The sequence below is a fragment of the Sciurus carolinensis genome, chromosome 6 (genome assembly GCF_902686445.1).
Source record: "Sciurus carolinensis chromosome 6, mSciCar1.2, whole genome shotgun sequence".
Classification (NCBI taxonomy): domain Eukaryota; kingdom Metazoa; phylum Chordata; class Mammalia; order Rodentia; family Sciuridae; genus Sciurus; species Sciurus carolinensis.
The window spans coordinates 92039825-92061386 of record NC_062218.1 but is presented as its reverse complement, the minus strand read 5'-3'; the positions used below and the strand labels follow the sequence as shown (position 1 = coordinate 92061386).

Genomic DNA, 21562 nt, shown 5'->3' with positions numbered 1-21562 from the left:
TGCCGCGCAAGCAATCGGGCGTTCGCAGGACCTGCGCGCACCACCCAAGGGCAGCAAATCCGCCACTCCCGCCGGCAGCCCACATGGGCCCTTCCGGCGGAACCCCTACTATGGTTCCGAAAAGGCCTTAGTTTCCGAGTCGGGGGTGAAGCTGGGTGGAAGGTGAGGGGAAGAGCCCAGCGGCTTCTGGCCAATGGCAGCTCTTGAACTTACACCTCAAGACGTCAGCGCGGCTGTGGAAACGGATGTCACACAGCTGGCTCGGAAGTATCTCCTCCCTCCTCTGAAGAGGCGAGAGCCCCGCGGCCCCGGAGAAACCTTGGGCGACAGGAGGGAGGGGCGCGTCGCACCCAGTTCTGCACCCTCGCGGGCAGCTTCCCCCCGGCAGCGCCTTCCTGGCGGCGGTCCTGGGAAATTAGCACGGAGCTGGAGTCCCCGCCCCGAGCGCGCCCTCGCGGCCAGCTCCGCCCCCTCCTGGAACGGGCCGCGCGCTCCTGCGGTTCCGAGCTGTGTCGCGGGAGCGCGCGCCGGTGGCGGAGCCGCAGTTAAAATGGTCCGAGCGGGACTCGGCGTTGCCCCTGCCGCGGCGCTGACTGACTGAGCCGGCTGGCCGGGTGCGGACTGGTTGCGTAGCAGGCAGACTCGCTCGCTCGCTCACTCGCGTCCAAAAAGGTCGCGCCCCATCGTTCTCCCGGCTTCCCGGGGCAAAGCATGTAGCCCTCGTCGGGCACCCGGGCCGCCCTCAGCTGACGCCCACCCCCATCGTCGCGTGTGTGCCCGTGTGTGCGCAGGGCGGGCGACCCCGCTGCGGGCCGGAGGCCCAGCCAGCGAGAGGCCTGCCCTTCTGCCGGAGCCCTCCTCTCTGGGCTGCCCTCCCTTCCCGTCCCCGTCCCCCTCTTTGGGGCCTTCTATATGGGCCACCTTCTCTCGAAGGAGCCGCGTAACCGCCCGAGCCAGAAGAGGCCTCGCTGTTGCAGCTGGTGTCGCCGCCGGCGTCCTCTCCTCAGGCTGCCCCGCCGGACCTCGGCCAAGGCGCCCCCACAGCCGGCGGCGCCCCGGAGCCGGGACTGCTTCTTCCGCGGGCCCTGCATGCTCTGCTTCATCGTGCACAGCCCCGGCGCGCCCGCCCCCGCCGGCCCAGAGGAGGAGCCGCCGCTCTCGCCGCCGCGGGACGGGGCCTACGCCGCCGCCGCCGCCTCCTCTCAGCACCTGGCGCGGCGCTACGCGGCCCTGGCTGCCGAGGACTGCGCCGCCGCCGCCCGCCGCTTCCTACTGTCCTCGGCTGCCGCCGCCGCCGCAGCCGCCGCCTCGGCTTCGTCGCCCGCGTCCTGCTGCAAAGAGCTGGGGCTGGCCGCGGCCGCCGCCTGGGAGCAGCAGGGCCGGAGCCTCTTCCTGGCCAGCGTGGGGCCCGTGCGCTTCCTGGGGCCGCCCGCCGCCGTGCAGCTCTTCCGGGGGCCGACGCCGACTGAGCCCCCCACGCCCCCCGAAATGGTGTGCAAACGGAAGGGGGCCGGGGTCCCCGCCTGTACCCCCTGCAAGCAGCCCCGCTGCGGTGGCGGGGGCTGCGGTGGCGGCGGAGGCGGCGGCGGCGGCGGAGGGCCTGCGGGAGGAGGCGCCTCGCCGCCGCGGCCCCCCGACGCCGGCTACTGCCAGGGCCCGGAGCATCCCCCGCAACCGCTCTGCCCCACGCCCTCCTCTCCCACTTCCGAAAGTGCCCCCATCGAGGCCGGCGGGGACGCTGTTCGAGCTGGGGGCACCGCCCCCTCGTCCGCCCAGCAGCAGCATGAATGCGGCGATGCGGATTGTCAGGAACCCCTCGAACACCCGTGCGACTGTCACAGGGAGCCGCCCCCCGAAACCCCAGACATCAACCAGCTGCCGCCGTCCATCCTGCTTAAGGTGGGTCTGGGCGAGAGGCGCAGGGATGCTCACTTTCCCCCAACCCAGGCCCCCGCCTCCGAGGTTTTCTCTCTCCTCCCCCTATGCTCAGAGGAGGGGGTTCCCTGACAGCCGGGGACGTCCGAAGGGGAGACTGGGAAACCAGTAGGACCTATGCTTATGGCCTAGTTTTTTGAAGTAGAAAAACTTGGAAGTCTGCTGAATGCCTTTTAATAGCTTAGGTCTGTTACCCACAATTCAAGGTTCATCTATTATTAGAGTCTTCATCCACTGGTTTAGAAACTAGTAGTAGATTTTCTGGGAAAAAGATTTAATCACGAGCAATTTATGCTTGATGGGTAAACACTTCACATGTTCGTATTTGAAAATCTTCAAACAGTACTTTTAGGTTTAATAGCTGCTAGTTAATGTTTATTGAGCATTTGCCCTGATCGGTATTGTCAGAACTTTATATATCATTTATTCCTCTAATTCATGCTGTGAAACAGATGCGATTAATCCTTATTTTGTACAGGATAAAACTGATTTTTTCAATGCTTTGGGCCAGAAAGCTTACAGTAGTGAGTCAGGCAGAAGTGGTCTTTGCTTCGGTGGAGCTAACTAATAATAGTTGGGGCTTGAAGTGGTTGAATGACTTGTACAAGGTCACATACATAAAGGGAGATGTGAGTCTTGAACTAGGGAATTTATGCCAATTTGACTCAATAACCCTTTTTGTTTTGTTTATGCTATGTTGTGTTATCTTCCTACCTTTCAACCCTTACATAAAAGCATACAGATTACCTGAAGGTAAGGACAGATTGTTGTGGGGTAGAAGCCGATGGGGGTGGGTGAGTGGAGAGTTGAGTGCCCTATGGGAACTTTGTGTGACTTCAAATTACTAAGTAAATTTTGCAGTTTTGTCACTGTTAGTGACAGAGTTTGTTTTCAGCTGTTATTATTTATTTTTTCCTTGTTTTCTCTCTTCGTCCCCAAACCTCCCTTTCTGGAACTTAATAAAGTCTCCTTTTTAAGCGTGGATAATATTTAAGACTAGCCAGAAATAACCTTGATAAAAGTTCCACTTTTTTTGTTACCGAAGTAACTCATGAATTACAATTGTTACTGTCATCAGTATACTTTCTTTGATTACACTATTTGCATATTTATAATTCTGTGTATTTGGATCTGTTTTACTGGGACATTAATGTTCTTGTGAAAAATACAGCAAAAAAGTAGGAAAGTTTACGTTTCCTTATGTCAAAATATGATGATTTAACTATTATGGAGGTATATTTGTTGGAGGAGTAGTTGTTTATCCTGTGTATACATGGGGTGTGTTTTGGATAGAGGGAACTTTCTCAAGTCCTTTAAATTATTGGATGACATGGGCAAATAAAATATCAACGAGTGTTTGGTATTAAAGTTTCATTATTGTCTTCTTATTTGGCAAATATGACTTTAAAAATAAACCAAAACAAAAATGAGGTATTGAGGTATTTTCCTCTTTCTACCTAAACCATTATTTCATTAATTAAGGAACTTTTGGGGCTGGAGGTATAGCTCAGTTGGTAGAGTGCCTGCCTTGCAAGCACAAGGCCCTGGGTTCAATCCCCAGCAAACACCCCCCCCCAACCCCCGCAAGAAAATTAAGGAACTTTTTTTTTTTTTTTTTTTTTGGTACTGGGTCACTCAATCACTGAGACATATCCCCAGCCCTGTTTTGTATTTATTTAGAGACAGGGTCTCACTAGGTTGCTTAGCACCTTGCTTTTGCTGAGGCTGACTTTGCATTTGCAATCCTCAGACTCCCCAGGCTGGGTGGGATTACAGGTGTGTACCATCGCGCCTGGCAAGTAAAGAACATTTAATAAAAAAAATTTAGGAAGTATATGATCTTGTAATAAAGAGAAACCCTATAGAAAAATTTATTCTACCTGCCCACTACATTGTTTTTTTTCATATTTTTGTTGTGGATTGTTGAAAACCTGATTAAGGCACATTTAAGAAGTACCCATGGACTTGCTTTATTGTGTTGGAGTATTTGGACATGTTATGTAGATTTCCATTATTTGTGTGAGAAACTTGAATAAAGATTCTCATGGTCCTAGTGGCATTAAGCTGGAAGTGAGTTAGACTTTTTGGAATGAGTTGAAATAGAGATATTTTTTAGCTAACTCAAGTAAAATTTGAGTGCATAGACTTTGTGCATTCATATCTTTTTCATTGTTCTAGCACTTCGCCTAAATACAGTGCCTGGTATACACTGTAATAGCACTCAGAAAATATTAAGAAATGAATGAATAATCAGGTGTTAAAGAGTCTGGCCTGAAACTCCTGATCCATATGCCACACCACTAAAGAAGGTTCTAGGAAACCTTCATGTTTGACTTGAGTTACTGTTGTTTGAGCCACAGGATAGCCTTGTGATGGCAAAAGGGTTCTGATTCTACTTTTGGTAAGGGCTGGAGGTGTTTGACTTGGAGACTTGTGGAGCTATGACAATTCCCTCCCAGTATTTGAATGGTCATTGCCTTGAGAGGCATAGATCCGTCATCTGCATTGGAAAATGTTATTAGAAAGTATGTCCTACTCCCCTGATAATAGGTCAGTGAGTTTTGTAATTGTATTTCTTCATCTTTTGTATTAGCAAATTATGATAGTTGTGAAAAAATGAGGGGACAGGGGAAGAATTTGAATGGGAATTGTAACTTAGGGCTATTTTTGGGGAAAGCTACCATATACTTGCCCAGTATTTTATGTGAATGGAAAGAGAAAAATTAAACTAGTTGTTGTTTCATAGACTGATTTTGGTACAAGATCATGTTGTTTCTCTTTTATATAAGTAATAAATATTCCTTGCTATTCCTTGCTTTAAGATACTCAGATAATTCAGATAAAGCATAAGTTTGCTTTGTTTCACCCGGTGTTCCCATCTAGTTTCCTCAGCAGAGGTAACTAATCACAATAAACAATTTAATTTGTTTTTGTAGACCTGCACCATTCAGTACATTAGTCACTAACTACACGTATTTAAAGTAGTTAAAATTAAATAAGATTTAAAATTTAGTTCCTCAGTTATAATAGCCACATTTCAGAAACCTGTAAGTCATGTGGTTGGTGGCTACCGTACTGGACTGTACAGATAAAGAACTGTTCTGTCATTGCATAAAGTGCTATGTAAACCTTTGTAGCTCTCTTTTGGTAAATGGCTTCAAAATGTACATATTCTGTAACTTTCATTTTTTTGTTAACAATATAGTTTGGAGGTCTTTCCCTGTTAGTGGGCATATAGTTCCTTCATTATTATTATTATTATTTTTTAATCTTTTGCGGTGCTGGGGATCGAACCCAGGGACTTGTGCTTGCAATGCAAGCACTCTACCGACTGAGCTGTCTCCCCAACCTTCTTCCATTCTTTTTAACTGCTGTGTAGTATCACATAGTAGTATACCATATTGTATTTCTCTATTGATGTTTCCAATTTTTTTGCAACTAAGAAAAATACTTATAGATGTTTTCTACGCACATGTCATATTTTTCTCGGGTGCATTTCAAGAAGTGGACTTTGAGGATTGAAGAGTTTGTTGTTGGAATTTTAGAAAGTATAACAATGAGCATTGTCTAAAAATGGAATGAATTTTTTCTTGAAATTGTAAGCTTTATTGGAAATCATAATGTAACTTCAGAACAGGAAGAGATTTTTGAGATCATTTGGTCACTCCTCCCCCCTCAAAGGATGTAGAAACAGGAATGGAGAAGTGAAATAGCTTACCCGAAGACATTTTAGTGAGTGGTAGACCCTGGGCTGGATCCCAGGGCCTTGTTTCCAGGTTGTGGACATGTTTTCAACATCATCTTTACAAGGGCCTAAATACTTCCTAAGGGATTTTATGAAAGGGATTCCTGAATTGAGGGGGGATTACACCAAACAACTTTAAACCACTGATTCATAGGTTGATTTTATAATTAGGTATGTAGGGTTGAGTTGTGGTCTTTAAATATAAGAAATGTGAGAAGCAGAGAATGGGTCCTCAAAGGTCAGCTCTGAGAGTAGCATTTTTTCTTAAGTACCTAAACCTGTTACAGTTGTTCTTTGGTTACTGGATTGTTTTGGATCAAATAAGCTATTTGGTGTTTGCTACTTGTTGCCTTTGTAACTTTAAGCAACTGTCTACTAAAATCACGATTAGATTTTTATATGGCTTATGTGCATAGTGGTTTATGCAACAATTTTCTTTACATAGTTACTACATGAGCATTTGGGTATCTTGAAATTGGCATTTAAATATTAGAGATTGTGTGGTTTGTGGTTTATGTTTAGATAATTTTGCTCTGTCAACCAACCTTTTTCTTTCCAAAGTAAACTAACTGGGAGATCCAAAATCTGTGAACCACAATTAGAAAGCAATCTCAATGAATTCATCCCTGATAATGTCAATAGATAATAAATATTTTGATAGATTTATTATTGACAGGTTACTATACTGGTCAAGAGAGAAATATGCATTGGAGGAAAGCATAAGTACCTGATATGTTTTTTCTAGATGTGAAAACAGGGATGAAAGCACATGGAAATGAGAGTCAAAGAAGAGTAATATTTCTTTAAAGCTTTATGAGTGTAGATTACTAGTAAATCGGAAGAATTAAGTTATATATACCATTTCATGAATGCATTATTTAAGGCTCCAGTTACATTTCAAACAAGTGTCTGGAGTTCTAGAGATGGTTTTAGTGCTGAAATTCAGTGACTTTAGGAAGTCAGGTTTGCAAGATTGTTTTGCTGAAGGATGCCAAGTGTTCTTGATCAAGTTAATTAGGCTACCAAAAAGTGAGGTTTGTTTACTTCTCATTTAAGATTTCTATCAATTTGGGTGCCTTACAATGAGTTGTTGACAAGAGGTAACTTTGAGTGCAGTGTCAGCTTTGAGATTCCAGGTTATGTAAATGATAGGGAAAAAAAAAAAAAAGAGGCTAAACAAAGGCAAATATACATGCATTTCACATAGGTGTAATGAGTCTAAAAATGTTATTTATCGTTGGCCAAGTATCCTATTTTGTACTTATGACCCATGTGTTAAATTTCTTTTTTCATCTTGATTAATCTGAATTTAGTCATTGATGTGTGGATTATAACAGTTAACCTTACTTTTACAAAAGAGAGAATATTAAAAGAATGTAATAGGCAAAGTCAGACATTTTTCAAGCAAGGTGCTGCTAAGTTTCAGTGACCATCCTCCACATGTTATTTGTTAAGGGACAAATTAGCCCTTTAAGATCATATAATTCTTTAACCTTAGATAAAGGATATTACCTCCAGAAATCTTTATTTCCTTATCTATAAAATGATGATGAGCATAAAAATATCCTCAAGAGTGAGACTTGGAGCTATGGCTGATGAAGAGCTTAGTGAATCCTTGCCATTAAAAACAAATATAAAACTGACAAAATTGCTCAAAGCTTTTTAGACTTTAGAAGTCCACTAGAGTATACAAAAAATTGGGAGGCATGTATTCTTAGGAAAACAGAAACTCTTAGAGCTTCTGGCAAGACTTAGTGGAAGTCTACAGCATTTTTGCTTGGTATCCTTACTGTGACCTCCTGCCTTAACACCTTTGGCAAAAACTATAGTTTGGAGTACTAGCAACTTTGCTACCAAAGGTCTGACTGAATTTGGGACAATAAATAATAACCTGTATTTGTCAACTGAAAGTATTATACTTGTTAGGAAAATAAGGAAAAACCACATATATGCTAGTCTGAAGTTGTGGTGCATGTGGGATAAGTGGGAGTCTAGCCATAATTAAACAGGGAGACCTTGGAAATGCCCATGTGTGTGTGGTTACACATGTGGGTGGGGATTGAGAGTGTCTAACACAAAGCAAGGGTCAAGGCAGATGTAAGAATTGGCCAAGTGGATTGCAAGTTAGAGCCTAGCCTTGGCAACTTATGAGTCCTTGTTCAAATAAAAAATAATAAAGAGGGCTGGGGATGTAACTCAGTGGTAAAGTGGTCCTGGATTTAAGCCTCCCCAGTACCCAAAAAAAAAAAAGTCAAACCTTGAATATGTTCTTTCTGTAACCCACACACAGAAGAGCAGGTTGCAGATATTTAAGCATACCTTTGCCTTATAATGAGATTTTCAGCAATTCAGACATAGGACATAGAACTTCCTTAGGCTAAAAAAATAAGAAAACACAAACAGATATATTCTCACTGTAAATAATACAGATTCCATAGTGTAAGGCCAGGCAGGTTTAAAATAGAAGGGCTCAGAAAAACAATATTTTACAACTCCTACAGTATATGAAATGTCTATTTTTTTTGGGTGGGGTGGTTACTGGAGATTGAACCCAGGAGTATTTAACCACTGAACCACATCCTTAACCTTTTTGTTTTGTTTATTAAATAAGTTTTTTTTTTTTTTTTTTTTCCTTTTTATTTTTTATTTGAGACAGGGCCTTGCTAAGTTGCTGAGGCTGGCTTTGAACTCTCAATCCTCCTGCTTCAGTCTCCCGAGCCACTGGGATTATAGGCATGTGCCACTGCACTGGGCCAAAATGTCTAATTTTTTTTTTTTTTTTTTTTTTTTTTTTTGTGGTGCTGGGGATCGAACCCAGGGCCTTGTGCTTGCAAGGCAAGCACTTTACCAACTGAGCTATCTCCCCAGCCCCGATGTCTAATTTTTAACAAAAAAAAATTTTAGACATGGAGAAAACAAATTTTTTTGTGATCATATTGAGGGGTAAAAAGCAGGTAATGGCAACTGACACTGAGTGCGCCCAGATGCTAGATTTAAAGAGTTCAATGGCTATGATAAACATGTTAAAAGAATAAGAGGAAACATTATTCAAAAATTTATGAGAATATGGTGACATTGATTCAACAAATGGGAAATCTCTATAAAGAAATGGAAACTGTAAAATATGTTTATTCTTTTAGATGCTGTCATAAATGGAACTGCTTTCTATATCAGATTTTTCCATTGCTAGTGTATAAGAATAATAGCTCTAAATTGATTTTTGTGTTTATTCTTCTTTAGGATTTTCTGTATATAAGATGATGACATGTGAATAGAGAACATTCTAATTCTTACTTTTCAATCTGGGTACCTTTTATTTCTTTTCCTTGCCTAATTGCATTGTCCAGACTCCCCATGTTGCATAGAGGTAGTATTAGCATACATCCTTGTCTTGTTCCTGATCTCAGGGAAATAATTTTATTCTTTCACTATTAAGTATAAAGTTAGCTGGTGGGACATGTAGATCCAATTTTTCAGGTTAAAGAAGTGATCTTTTATGTCTGGATTTTGGGGTGCTTTAATCAAGAAAATGTATTATATTTTGTTGAATGCTTTGTCCTGTACCAATTGAAGTGATCATTGTTTTTATTGTTCTTGTTTTATAAAACCTTCATTTTATTAATGTGGTCTGTTACATGGGTTTTTTCCCCCCATATGCGGATCACATTCAACCATGGTATATATAGTCCTTCTTTTACTATGTTGCAGGGACTTAGTTTGCTAATATTTTATTGGAGATTTTTTGCATCTACATTCATAAAGGACATTGGTCTGTAGTGTTCTTGTGTTTTTTTTGTTTGTTTGTTTGGTTGGTTTTGGTATCAGGATAATACTGGCCTTATAGAATGTCAGGAAGCATTCTGTCATCGTAATTTCTAGAAGAATTTAAGAAGGCTTGGTCTTATTCTTTAAACCTATTACCAGCAAGATCCTCAAGTCCTTATAACCTTATACCTATCTTAATAGGTAATAGCAATCAGATGAGGATTCTTAGGCTGTGCAAGGCAGGCAGGCTCTGAATGAGCACAGTTTTGCCTTTTGGGCTTTTTGAAGATAATTATATCTGTAAAAATTTGAGTTTACACAAGTGGGCTTTTGAGTCTCAGCTTGCAGTGAAAAAATAACCTAGGGGTAATACACAAGGCAATCTTTTGCTCATTTATATAACACTAATGCCTATTTTAATTTCTGTTGGATCCCTGCAACACATTTTTAGTTATTATGTGATTCAATTCCAGAATTTTTATTTGGTTTGTTTTCATAATTTCTTTTAAAAGTGTTTTCTGTTTGATGATGAGACATCTCTATTTGATTTTCATGGTTTTCTTTATTTCTTTATTATTTTTGCATTGTTGGGGGTTGCTTGCAAGGCAAGAGCTCTACCACTGAACTGGCACTCCTTTAGTTCTTTGTACATGGTTTCCTTTAGCTCTTTGAGCATATCTTAATTGTTTATTTAACTGTCTTTTGTCTCAAAAGTCCAATATCTGGGCTTCCTCATGGGCATTTTATGTTAATTTCCTTTTTTCTTGTGGGTCATGCTTTCTTGTTCTTTGCATGTCTCTCGGTGTGTGTGCATGTGTGTACAACTATAATATATTATACAACTATAATATATTTTGTTTTACATTTTATATTTTATATGCATTTAAACTGGATAGTACAAATATTTTAATATGGCAGTTCAGGTGTAAACCTTTTATTAGTTTCTAAAGTTTTTAATTAGTCAGTCTTGACAGTTTTTGTAAATTGATTCTCTGGTTTTGGGAAGGAATAGATTTTGGAATTCTCTCTTCTGTCATTTTCACTGATATCCTCTCACACTTTTAAATAACCCTTCATACAAGGCTTTATGGTGCATTCCTGTAATCCCAGTGACTTGGACTGAGGTAGGAGGGTTTCACGTTTGAGATCAGCCTCAGTATTTTAGCAAGATCCTGTCTCAAAATAAAAATAAAAAGGGCTGAGGATGTAACTCAGTGGAAAGTATCCTAAAAACAAACAAACAAACAAAAAACAGTCATCAAGGAAGATTCACAAGGAAAGTAAGAAAGTACTTTGAACTGAATGAAAGTTCAAAAATATCAACATCTATGAGATGCAACCAATTTTTTTTAATCATAAAAGGGAATGTAGAACTTTAAGTGCATATGTTATAAAGAAGGGGTCACAAACTATATCCCTGAAGGGGCCAAAGCTGCCAATTTTTGTAAGAAAAGTGTTTTTCTTTGGCACACAACCAGGCAGAAATGATTGTGCAGGACTATGTGCCAAAAAATTTTGTTTTCTGACTAGGGAGATGAAGTTTCTCTCAGATACAGGCACCTGAGCTGCTGTATAGTTTTGCATGACTGAGGCTGCTTTCACAGTGGTTAAGAAAAAAGTAATGAGTCCTTGTATGCTCTTTGGATCACAGAGTTCTTTTCCTGGTTCACTTATCCAGAAATTTAGCTTTACCTTTGGGGTTTAAGGTTACTTCACAGCAGCCATATTTGTAGCTCTGTTACTGAGGAAATGTTTGGGACATGACCAATAGAGAGAAGGGAAAGAAAAACCAAAACACACAAAAACAAATAAAAAGGAGGACTCCTCTTACTTTTGTATCGTAGAGGCTTTATTTTCCTGGTCTAGAAAATACTAGGGAAGGGAAGGCATTTGTTGTCCGAAGGCTCAAGATTTAAACATAATAAATATTCTGACTTAACTGTGTACAACTTTTGATTGTACAGAGGTGTAAGTCATTTAGGTCATGGTTATGATAGAAATCATTTATTTACTACTTATACTGTTCCAGACACTGTTCCAGAATTTATCTATACTCTTTAATTCTCACAATAACCCTACTTGGGTTATTTAATACTATTTAATGCTTTATTTTTCTACCTTAAAGATAAGAAAATTGAGGCACAAAGAGGTTAGATAATTTACCCAAGGTTACATAGGTAGTAGATGGTATCACCATGTTTCAAACCTAAGGTAAAGCAATCTATTAGAATCCAGATTCTCTTTAAAATTTTTACTTAATATTGTGGAAATTTTCATGTATAAACCAAAGCAAAAAATGGCATATTGGATCCCCCAGGTGTTCTTTACCCAGTTTTAACTTCCTTCTTGTTTTATATTTTGCCAAATTTTTCGTTTTCAATAAAGAATCTAAAAGCATATTCTGGGTATATCTCTTCAGCCATAAACACTAAAGTATCTAAAATTACAATAACTTTTTAAAGAGAATATAGATGTAGTATCAATATAAGCACAATCTAAAAAGTGAAAAATAATTTCCTTTAAATCATCTAATATCTATTTTGTGTTCAGTTTTATCTGATTGTTCAGATATGTCGTCTTATAATTGATTCAGTTCATTGTTTCTCTGTCTACACGGTTGATATACCTTTTTTAATTTTGATTTCAGTCCTGGAGATTGAACCTAGGGCACTCTACCACTGAGTTACAGGGCCAGTCCTCTCTTTTTAATTTTAAGGCAGGGGTCTCGTTAAGTTACTTCGACTGGCCTCAAACTTGAACTTTTCCTACCTCAGTTTCCCAAGTAGCAGGGATTATAGGCATACACCCATCATGCCCAGCCATAAATCTCTTGATTTTCAAAAATCTGTATTGGTCCTAATCCTGGCCAACTGTAAGTCTTTTTTTGTTGTATTTTAAAAAACTTTTAAGTAGTTTAATTTTAGGATAATTCTGTTATTGTATATATTTAAAGTGTATAACATCAGGTTTGATATGGAATAATTTTAGATTTACAGAAAAAAAATGTAAAGATAGTATAGAGAGTTCCCCTGTACTCCTTACTGTTTCCCCTAATTTTTTATCATCTTATATTCTTTCGATACAGTTGCCAAAACTGTGAAACCAGCACTGCTGCATAACTATTAAACTCATCTTTATTTGGATTTTATCAGTTTTCCATTGATATCCTTTTCTGTCCCAGGATCCGTTCAGAACTGCATTAGTTGTCATTTTTCCTTAATATTTGGACTATGATAGTTTCTCAGTCTTCCCTGTTTTTCATGACCTGTATTTGAGGAGTCTTGATCAGGTATTTTGTAGTGTGTCTCATGTGGTGTGTCTCACACATGATGTATATGTTTTTCTTAGGATTAGATTGGTGTTGAGTTTCTGTATACCCAGTGAGATAACATAGAGGTAATTTTTTTCTTTGTTTTTTTGTTTTTTTTATGATTTGTTTTTGTTCTTCTTTTATATATATATATATATCTATATGTATATATAGATATAGATATATCTATATATATCTATATCTATATATTTTTTTTTTTTTGCGTTGCTGGGGATTGAACCCAGGGCCTTGTGCTTGAAGCACTCTACCAACTGAGCTTTTTCCCCAGCCCTCTTGTCATATATTAAAAGTTCACATGTTCCGAGGTCAACTAGAAAACTTCTCATTTTCATATCTCTGCCTTCTTTTCCTAAAATAAGCATTTTTTTTTTTTATTGGCTCATGGCTTTTCTTTCCAAAAGACAATAAGCAACGCACAGAATCATATGCACATTCATACATAAATGCTAGTATCTGCCTGTTGTCTTTCCCTTCTCTCCTTAAACAAAAGATAACAGTTTGTGTTCTTAGCTTCTGAACCGTACTTCATCAATAAGGCAGTCTTTAACAATGACTTTCCAATAATGGTCACTTGTATTAAAGATGGTATTCTGTTTTAAACAACTATTTTTTTTTTTCTAACTTAAAAAGGCCTTTCCTATGCCTTGAAAGGTTTAGCACATGTATTCTTCCTTTTTATCACAGATATTTCCAATTTGTCTCTGGATGAACGTTGCCTTTCTGCATCACTGGTTTGCAAGTACTGGCGTGATCTTTGTTTAGATTTCCAGTTTTGGAAGCAACTGGATCTTAGTAGTCGTCAGCAGGTATGTAATCTACTTTTAAGACAGTGAAGAACAGTTTGATGTAGTCAAGAAATATTTATTCCTATTCAAACATCTCTTCTGTGTTGTTTTTCAGGATATTTTAATGATTGTAATGTAAAACATTGTGCTTTCCTAATTTTTCTTTTAATTCAAGTTAAAGGTTCTCGTGGTGAACAAGATAACTTTTAGTATAGATTGGCGATTTGGGGTTGCTTTTTTTTGTTTTTTTGCAGTACTGGGGATTGAACCCAGGGCTTCACACATGCTCAGCAAGCATTCTGCCACTGAGCTATGTCCCCAGGCCTTTTTAAAAATTTTATTTTGAGACACGGTCTCTCTCAGTCATCTAGTCCGCCCTCAAATTTGAAATCTTCCTGCTCAGGCTTTCAAGTACCTGGGATTACAGGTGTGTGCCACCACCTCCAGCTTCTGTAGCTATTTAATCTTCTTAGTCTTCTTCCTTTTTTCATTACCTTTTTAACATTAGCAAACTTTTTCTTTTTTGGGTTAAGTTATATCACAAATATTATTTTCATATTAGAAAATAATAGCAAACATTTTTATAGCACTACCTCTGTACCATGCACTATACTGAGGGCTTTTTCTTTTTTTTTTTCATGGTACTGGGGATCAGAATTGATTCTTATGCATGCTATGCAAGTACTCTGCCACTGCACTACCTCCCCAGCCCCCCCTTTTTTTAATTAAAATCTTTTTATTTTTACAGTCTGTATTTGATTCATTGTACACAATGGGGTACATCTTTTCATTTCTATGGTTGTACACAATGTAGATTCACACCATTCATGTAATCATACGTATACATAGGGTAATACTGTCTGTTTCATTCTATCTCCACCCACCCACTTCCACCCCATTTTCCTCTACACCTTCCAAGTTCCTTCTTTCTTCTCTTGCCCCCCCCACCCCTCCCTAGTTATATATTGTCATGCACTTATCAGAGAAAACATTCGACCTTTGGGTTTTTGGACTTGGCCTATTTCACTTAGCATGATATTTTCCAACTTCATTTAACTGCAAATGCCATAATTTTATTCTTCTTTATGGCTGAGTAATATTCCATTGTGTATATATGCCAGTATTTTGAAACAAAAGTCTTGCTAAGTTGCCCCTGCTGGCCTCAAATTTACTTTGGTCTCCCAAGTAGCTGGGATTATAGGGGTGTGCCATCAAGCCTGGCTGAGGGATTTTTATGTATACAGTTCATTTATTTCTCTGAGCAATTCCATGAGGAGATACTAGTATTTCCCCTGTATTATGAAAGAGAAATGGAAGTAAAATGGGCTAAGATAACTTTTTAAAACTTTCCTTTTGATAGACTTTTTCTAACCCTCCCCATTGCCCTACTGTTTAATATATTTATATCAACTCAGGACCAGCCAAATGGAAAAGATGTGTAGGACAAGGTATGGAGTATGCCACTCTCCCAGAACTTCAATGTGTTCACCAACTCAGAGGCTATTTGAATCTCCTTGTTAGAGAGTTATAACATATCTCCAGCCTGTCCCTGGAGGATGGATGTTGGGTGTAGGACTGAAAACTACCACCATCTAATCATGATTTTTAGTTTTTAGGGTATCCATTCTCCATCCTGAAGCCATCTAGGGGCCCCATTCTGAGTCACTTCATTATTATAAGATCAGGTGTGGGGCTGGGGATATAGCTCAGTTGGTAGGGTGCTTGCCTTGCAATCACAAGGCCCTGGGTTCAATCCCCAGCACCGCAAAAAAAAAAAAAAAAAAAAAAAAAAAAAAAAAAAAAAAAAAAGATCAGGTGTGGTCCAAGGGGGATGTTACGAATAACAAAAGATACTGTCACTCAGGAAATTCCAAGGGTTTGGCTGCTCTGTTCCAGAAACTGTAGACAAAGAACAATGCTTTTTTAATTATGCCACAATTATTCTTATGTTTTAACATTAAGGTTTTTCTTCTGATTGTGTTTTTTGTAATTATTACTTATTGGGGGAAATTTAATAAAAGAAAGGAACTTTCTACTTTTAGCAAAAGTTTGAATTTATTGCCTCTTTTTCTTTTATAGGTCACTGATGAATTATTGGAAAAAATTGCATCAAGAAGTCAGAATATAATTAAAATTAACATTTCTGACTGTCGCAGTATGTCTGATACTGGCGTATGTATTCTAGCATTCAAGTGTCCTGGACTTCTTAGGTATACAGCCTACAGGTGTAAACAGCTTTCTGACACCTCTATTATTGCAGTTGCCTCTCACTGTCCGTTACTTCAGAAAGTACATGTGGGCAATCAGGACAAACTTACTGATGAAGGACTCAACAGGTAAATTTTAGCATTTATAGAAGGATTTTGCTCATTAATTAAAAATGTTTTGCAATGACACTTTAAAAGGTTGTTGTATTTAAAGAATGCTCAACTTTAAAGGTGGTTGTATTAAAAGAATGAATGCTCAGAGACTGAAGTGAGTCATCTTTTTTATGTACCAGTGATATTTGTTTATGTTAGTAATTAGAGTGCCATGGTTACAATCAGTAAATTAACTTTGGTATGTGTTTAGTGTGTGCCTGACCTGTGGTGACCAGCCATTCTATTAAGTTTTGCTTTTTTTAACTTTAATTTTAAGTAACAGTATGCAAATTGAGTCAGCATAAATTGTACCCCACCCCTGCAGCCCCAGGATTGAACCCAGGGGCTCTTTACCACTGAGGTAGGTATATACCCAACCTTTTTTATTTTTATTTTTTGAGACATTCTTGCTAATTGCCCAGAACAGCCCCAAACTTGTGATCTTCCTGCCTCAGCCTCCCAAGTTTGCTGGGATTGTGGGAGTGGACCACTGTGCCTGCCTGGATCGGCAGAAGATTTAAAAAAAAAATCTTAATTTCTCTTTATGTTACTGGACAACATATTTACATGATGTAAATTATTTAAGTATTTTGAGACCTAAGTGGAAGTTCAAATTGAAGAGCATAAAATGAAGTAAAATGGTAATCATCTGTATTTTGCCCAATAATTGGGTTAAAAATAGATTTACATATACTTTCTTTTTATATGCTTCCTCTGGAAATGACATTCAGAATTTCATGGTTAAGAGTAGACTATTCATTTCAAATGAAGATCCTGAAATTTAAATATTACACACAAATTAACTGAAAGTTTAATATTAGAAGAAATTTGGGAAGATTGTCACACTTGGTAACTATTGAGTGTGTCACTTATATATTACGAGTGTTATCAGTTTTATAAGGGAATCTATATCATTATAAAAGCAAATTGTGCAAAACAATTTTGCTTGTTTTAATATTTTCCATATTGATTTCACTATGTACACAATGATTCACTAGCATTTCATGAAATTCTTAAAATTATAAAACAATCTTTTATGATGAAATATACATTTTATGGATAGTAGCATGATTTTATTTTTGATAGAAATTTCTCAACCATTTGTATTTCACACTGCAACATTTTTAAAAGGTCTGTGTATTAAGAACTGAATTCAATCTGTTATATATTTAAATGTCATATATTCATAAGTAGTTACTAGTTTAGCAGACTGCTGAGAGTGTTCCTGCTATTATTTGCGAGAAACAATAATATCACAGTTATGGTTGAAGTATAATGATAATTACTTTAAGAAGCAAAACTTAGTGTGTTGGTTAAGTATTACGAATTTTATAACTTTGAAACTAATGATGTTACTCCTCCCTGGAATATGAGGTATTTTCAAGCTCATTAACCTGTTTAGATTACATGTTTGCTTTACATTTTCCTGATTTCTGAGTTAGGTATATATAAAGTTATATTTTGGTAGAAATAGTAAAACAGTATAAATTTCCCCCTAAGCTAATTTGTTCTGTAGTATTTACATAGGAATCTCATTGTAGTATAGAGAGTAATATTTTCCTGTCCTTAAGACTTTACTGTAGCAGAGTTATTTTAGACTCTTCTTCTTATGAAATAGTGTTATGGGTATAATAGAGAATGGCTTTCATATATATATCACATAGAAATAAGTTTTAGGAAGCAACAGTGCACATTTTATATATTTATTCTGTTTATTATGTAAAATAAATATTGACCTTGACCCACTCACTAAATTAATTTGATGACCCAGTGATATTTGATAAACTCTGCTTAGGAGTATATTATTAGTTAGTATTATTAGTTTTGAGTAATTTTAATTAATTAAATTAGTTAATTTAGATAATTTTAATTAGTTAATTTTAATAATACTGGTTTTGAGTCAACTAAGAATTTTTTTTTTTTTTTTTTTTTTTGGTGCTGGGGATTGAACCCAGGGCCTTGTGCTTGCGAGGCAAGCACTCTACCAACTGAGCTATCTTCCAGCCCCAGAATTTTTAAGATATATAAACAAAGTTATAAAAGCCTGGATGGGACTGTTTCATAATTGATAAATTTTATTGGGTTAATTTTTTTTCTTGAACTCACTAACTTAGCAATTCACTGAATTGTTGGTTCTGTAGCTAGTGTTTTTCTGTTATTTCAGTAGAAAGTGACAGATGTTTTAAAGTGATATGTATTTATTGATAATGTCTCTATTTCTTTCATAAATGGTATAATGTTGATTGACTTTAGCAAATATCAAATGTATGTGCTTTTTGAATTCTTTGAGTTTACAAAATCCGTTGCTTAGAGATCTAGAATTTAACATTTTAAGTGTTGGATTCTGCTTACCAATGTTTCTCAAACTTATGGTGAAGCACCTAAAAGTTAGACTGTTTTTGACTAAACTATCTTCTTTGTGAAATAGCACTTTGTAATATTGGTATTTATATTTCCATAAAGTCACCCCAAATATTTTACCAGTGGAATAGTTTTTACTAGTGGAATGTATTTTTAATATATACATCTTATAAAACTATAATCAGCAGGTCATGGTGGCACATGCTTATAATCCCATCAGTTTGAGAGGTTGAAACAGGCAAGCCTGGATAACTTAATGAAACAGTCTCACATAAAAAATAAATAAATAAGTAAATAAAAAAGGACTGGAATGGAACTTAGTGGTAAAGCACACCTTGGTTCAAACAACAACAATAACACAACAAAGACTGGAATCATGTATCTAGGGCAGGGGGAGAAGCAGCATTTAATTAAGACTAATAGATTGTTGTAGTTTTCCTAATATTTTCTTATCACTTAGTATTTGCCAGGCAGCAATGATAGCAATAGCAAAGTATTAAAATAAATCCAAGAGACTGTATTTGTTAAGTTACTATTTTATGTGACTGATTGTCACAACTTAATCTAATTCATGGAACTCAGTATACATTTTTGGAAATGAGTCACTGTAGGTATTTTCTAGATGAAAATGGTATAAAGATAATAATTGTGCATTAATAAATTTCAATCTGGCTGTATTGTGAGTTTTAGCTTTCAAAATAAATATTTAAAGATGTCAGCAAAATATTGGAGTAGGCAGCTCCCTCCATAAAAACATTTGAAAACAAGTGAGAATTATCAGATCCAACTTCGCCAGAACTATGGAAAACAGTAAAAGGTTTATAGCAACCAGGGGAAAACTAAACCAAGAAAAGGGAAACTAAAAAGTGGAAGGAATGCATTGTGACTTTTACATTTGAGTACCCCATCTTCTTCCTAGCTTGACAACAGGCATGAAGATAGTCTGCATTTGTAGTGTATGCTCCTTGAGTACCCTGTCTTCTTCCTAGCTTGACAACAGGCATGAAGATAGTCTGCATTTGTAGTGTGTGCTCTATGTCCCTGGTGCCAGAAGTAACAGAACAGATCTTGTTTGTAAATTATTGTTTTCCTGTTCTAACCTTCCAGAGAGCTACTCAAAAAGTTGTTACAGGTGCTCATTGATCTGTTTCATCTTGTTTAGAACTCTGTCCGGGAGGAAAAGCAGTGGATATTAATTGAAAACATGTGGCACATGGAAAAACTTGGATTTGTTTTGTGTAAAAAATTATGGTGAGACATACAATAGAACTCCCTAAGGCCTTGGAGAGTTTCCTTTTTGGGGAGGATTACAGTAGTCAGAATACCAGTGTATACAGAGGAATTTAAAAAGTCCCATGCAGGGACTAAGGTTGTTGCTCTGTGGTAGAATGCTTGCATAGAATGCAGGAGGCCCTGGGTTGCCTAGCTCTGCAAAACAAATAAAACAAAAAAGAAGCCACATGCATGCATGCTCAGGTTAGGACACATGCTCAGGAAAGCATCAGATAACCATAAACTTTCATCACTGGCTGCTTTCTAGGCTTAGTACAAACAGGAAATAAAGGTCAAGGCAGAACTGTTAATGTACTGAAGGAGTACCTCAGCACAGAGCCAAAACTAGGCAAAATTTTATTTTGTTCTAATTTCTTTTGTTGGATTTAAGGAAATCTCTTTCCAAACACTGGCTAAACATAAGTTAATCCTTGAATAATAAAAGACAGCAAACCCTGGGGAATTGGGAAGAATCTAATAACCTGTCTCTACATTATAGTATTGATACCTAGTTTTCAACAAAAAGTCACAAGGCAAGCAGAGAAACAAAATATTAATTGGCAGAACCAATTAATTGGCAGAACCCATCCTTAAGGAAACCTAAACATTGAATTTATTAGGTAAAGATTTTTGGGTGGCAAATACCTGTAATCCCAGTGACTTGTGAGGCTAGGGTCAGGGGACTTGCAAGTTGAAGGCTAGCCTCCACAACTTAGTCAGACCATCTCAAAAAATAAAAGGACTGGTGAAAAGCAACCCTGGGTACAATCCCCAGTCTCCCCTCCCCAACCCCTGCAAAAAAAATAAATACAAAAGAGTGTTTTTTTTTTTTTTTTTTTTTTAAGTAGAACTTCCTTACAAGAAATGATAAAGTAAATGATAAAGGAGAGTGGGCAGGTGGCTCATGCCTGTAATTCTGGTGACTCAGGTGACTAAGGCAGAAGGATTGCAAGTTCAAGGTTATCCTTAGCCACTTTGCAAGGCCCTAAGCAACTTACCAGGACTGTCTCAAAATAAAAAAAATGAAGAAGGATTGGGGATATAGCTCAGTGTATCCTTGAGTTCAGTCCCAATTTCCAGAAAATGAAATGCCAAAGGAGTACTTTAGGCTGAAATAAAAAGATACTAGATAGTAACTAAAAGTATTGTGAAGAAAAAAGTCACTGAGAGAGGTAACCAGATAGGGGTTGAAAGTACAGAATGGAAAAAGTTTGTTCCATATAGATAGTAACCAAAATAGAGCTGGAGTGGTAATTTTATCAGACAAGATAGATTGTAAGTCCAGGAAGTTTTTAGGAGACAATGAGAGTGATTATGGTGATAAAAGTTATAATCCATTAGAAAGATGTAATAGTTATATGTGCTTTTTTAGAGATTCAAGAGAATCTCTAAATATATGTAACAAAAATTGAAAGAGTGGAAGGGAAAAATAGGTCTGCTTTAATAGTTGGAGACTTCAATAACTCTTATTCAATAATTGATAGATTAACAAATACAGAACATGAACAATACTATAAACCAAATTTCATCTAGCAGACATGTATAGTATACTCCACTCAACAATGGAAGAACACAATTCTCAAGTACACATGGAATGTTCTCAAGAAACATATATAAGTGTTTTCCCTGACCGTAATGGAATTAATCTGGAAAATAATAACTGAAAGAAAACTAGGAAATAAACATATGGAAATTAAAACTTTTAGATAACTAATGGTTCAGAAAAAATCATGGGTGAAATTAGAAAATATTTGAAATGAGTGAAAATGAAAACACTACATACCAGAATTTATTGGATTCAGCAAAAGCAGCACTCAGAGAACACCTTATAGCTTATAAAAACATACAGTAAAAAAGCTAACTCTCAAATCAGTAACCTCAGTGTACATCTGAAGGAACTTGAGAATGTAGAGCAAGCAAAGTCAAAACTAGAAGAAGGAAGGAAATAATAATGTTCAGAGTACGGATAAACAGAATAGAGAACAGAAAACTATAAAGAAAATGAAAG

General features: G+C 37.9%; 1 protein-coding gene across 1 annotated transcript in view; it reads left to right on the top strand.

Annotated features, from left to right (window-relative positions):
* The first annotated feature begins 773 nt into the window (after positions 1 to 773).
* The window catches only part of Fbxl17 (F-box and leucine rich repeat protein 17), a 515989-nt gene continuing 495200 nt past the window's right edge, over positions 774 to 21562 (top strand). Inside the window, exons 1-3 of the mRNA XM_047555024.1 lie at positions 774 to 1903; positions 13461 to 13582; positions 15641 to 15894. Of these exons, the coding sequence (XP_047410980.1) occupies positions 913 to 1903; positions 13461 to 13582; positions 15641 to 15894 (1367 nt within the window). The 5' untranslated portion in view covers positions 774 to 912. The remainder of the gene's footprint in view (positions 1904 to 13460; positions 13583 to 15640; positions 15895 to 21562) is intronic.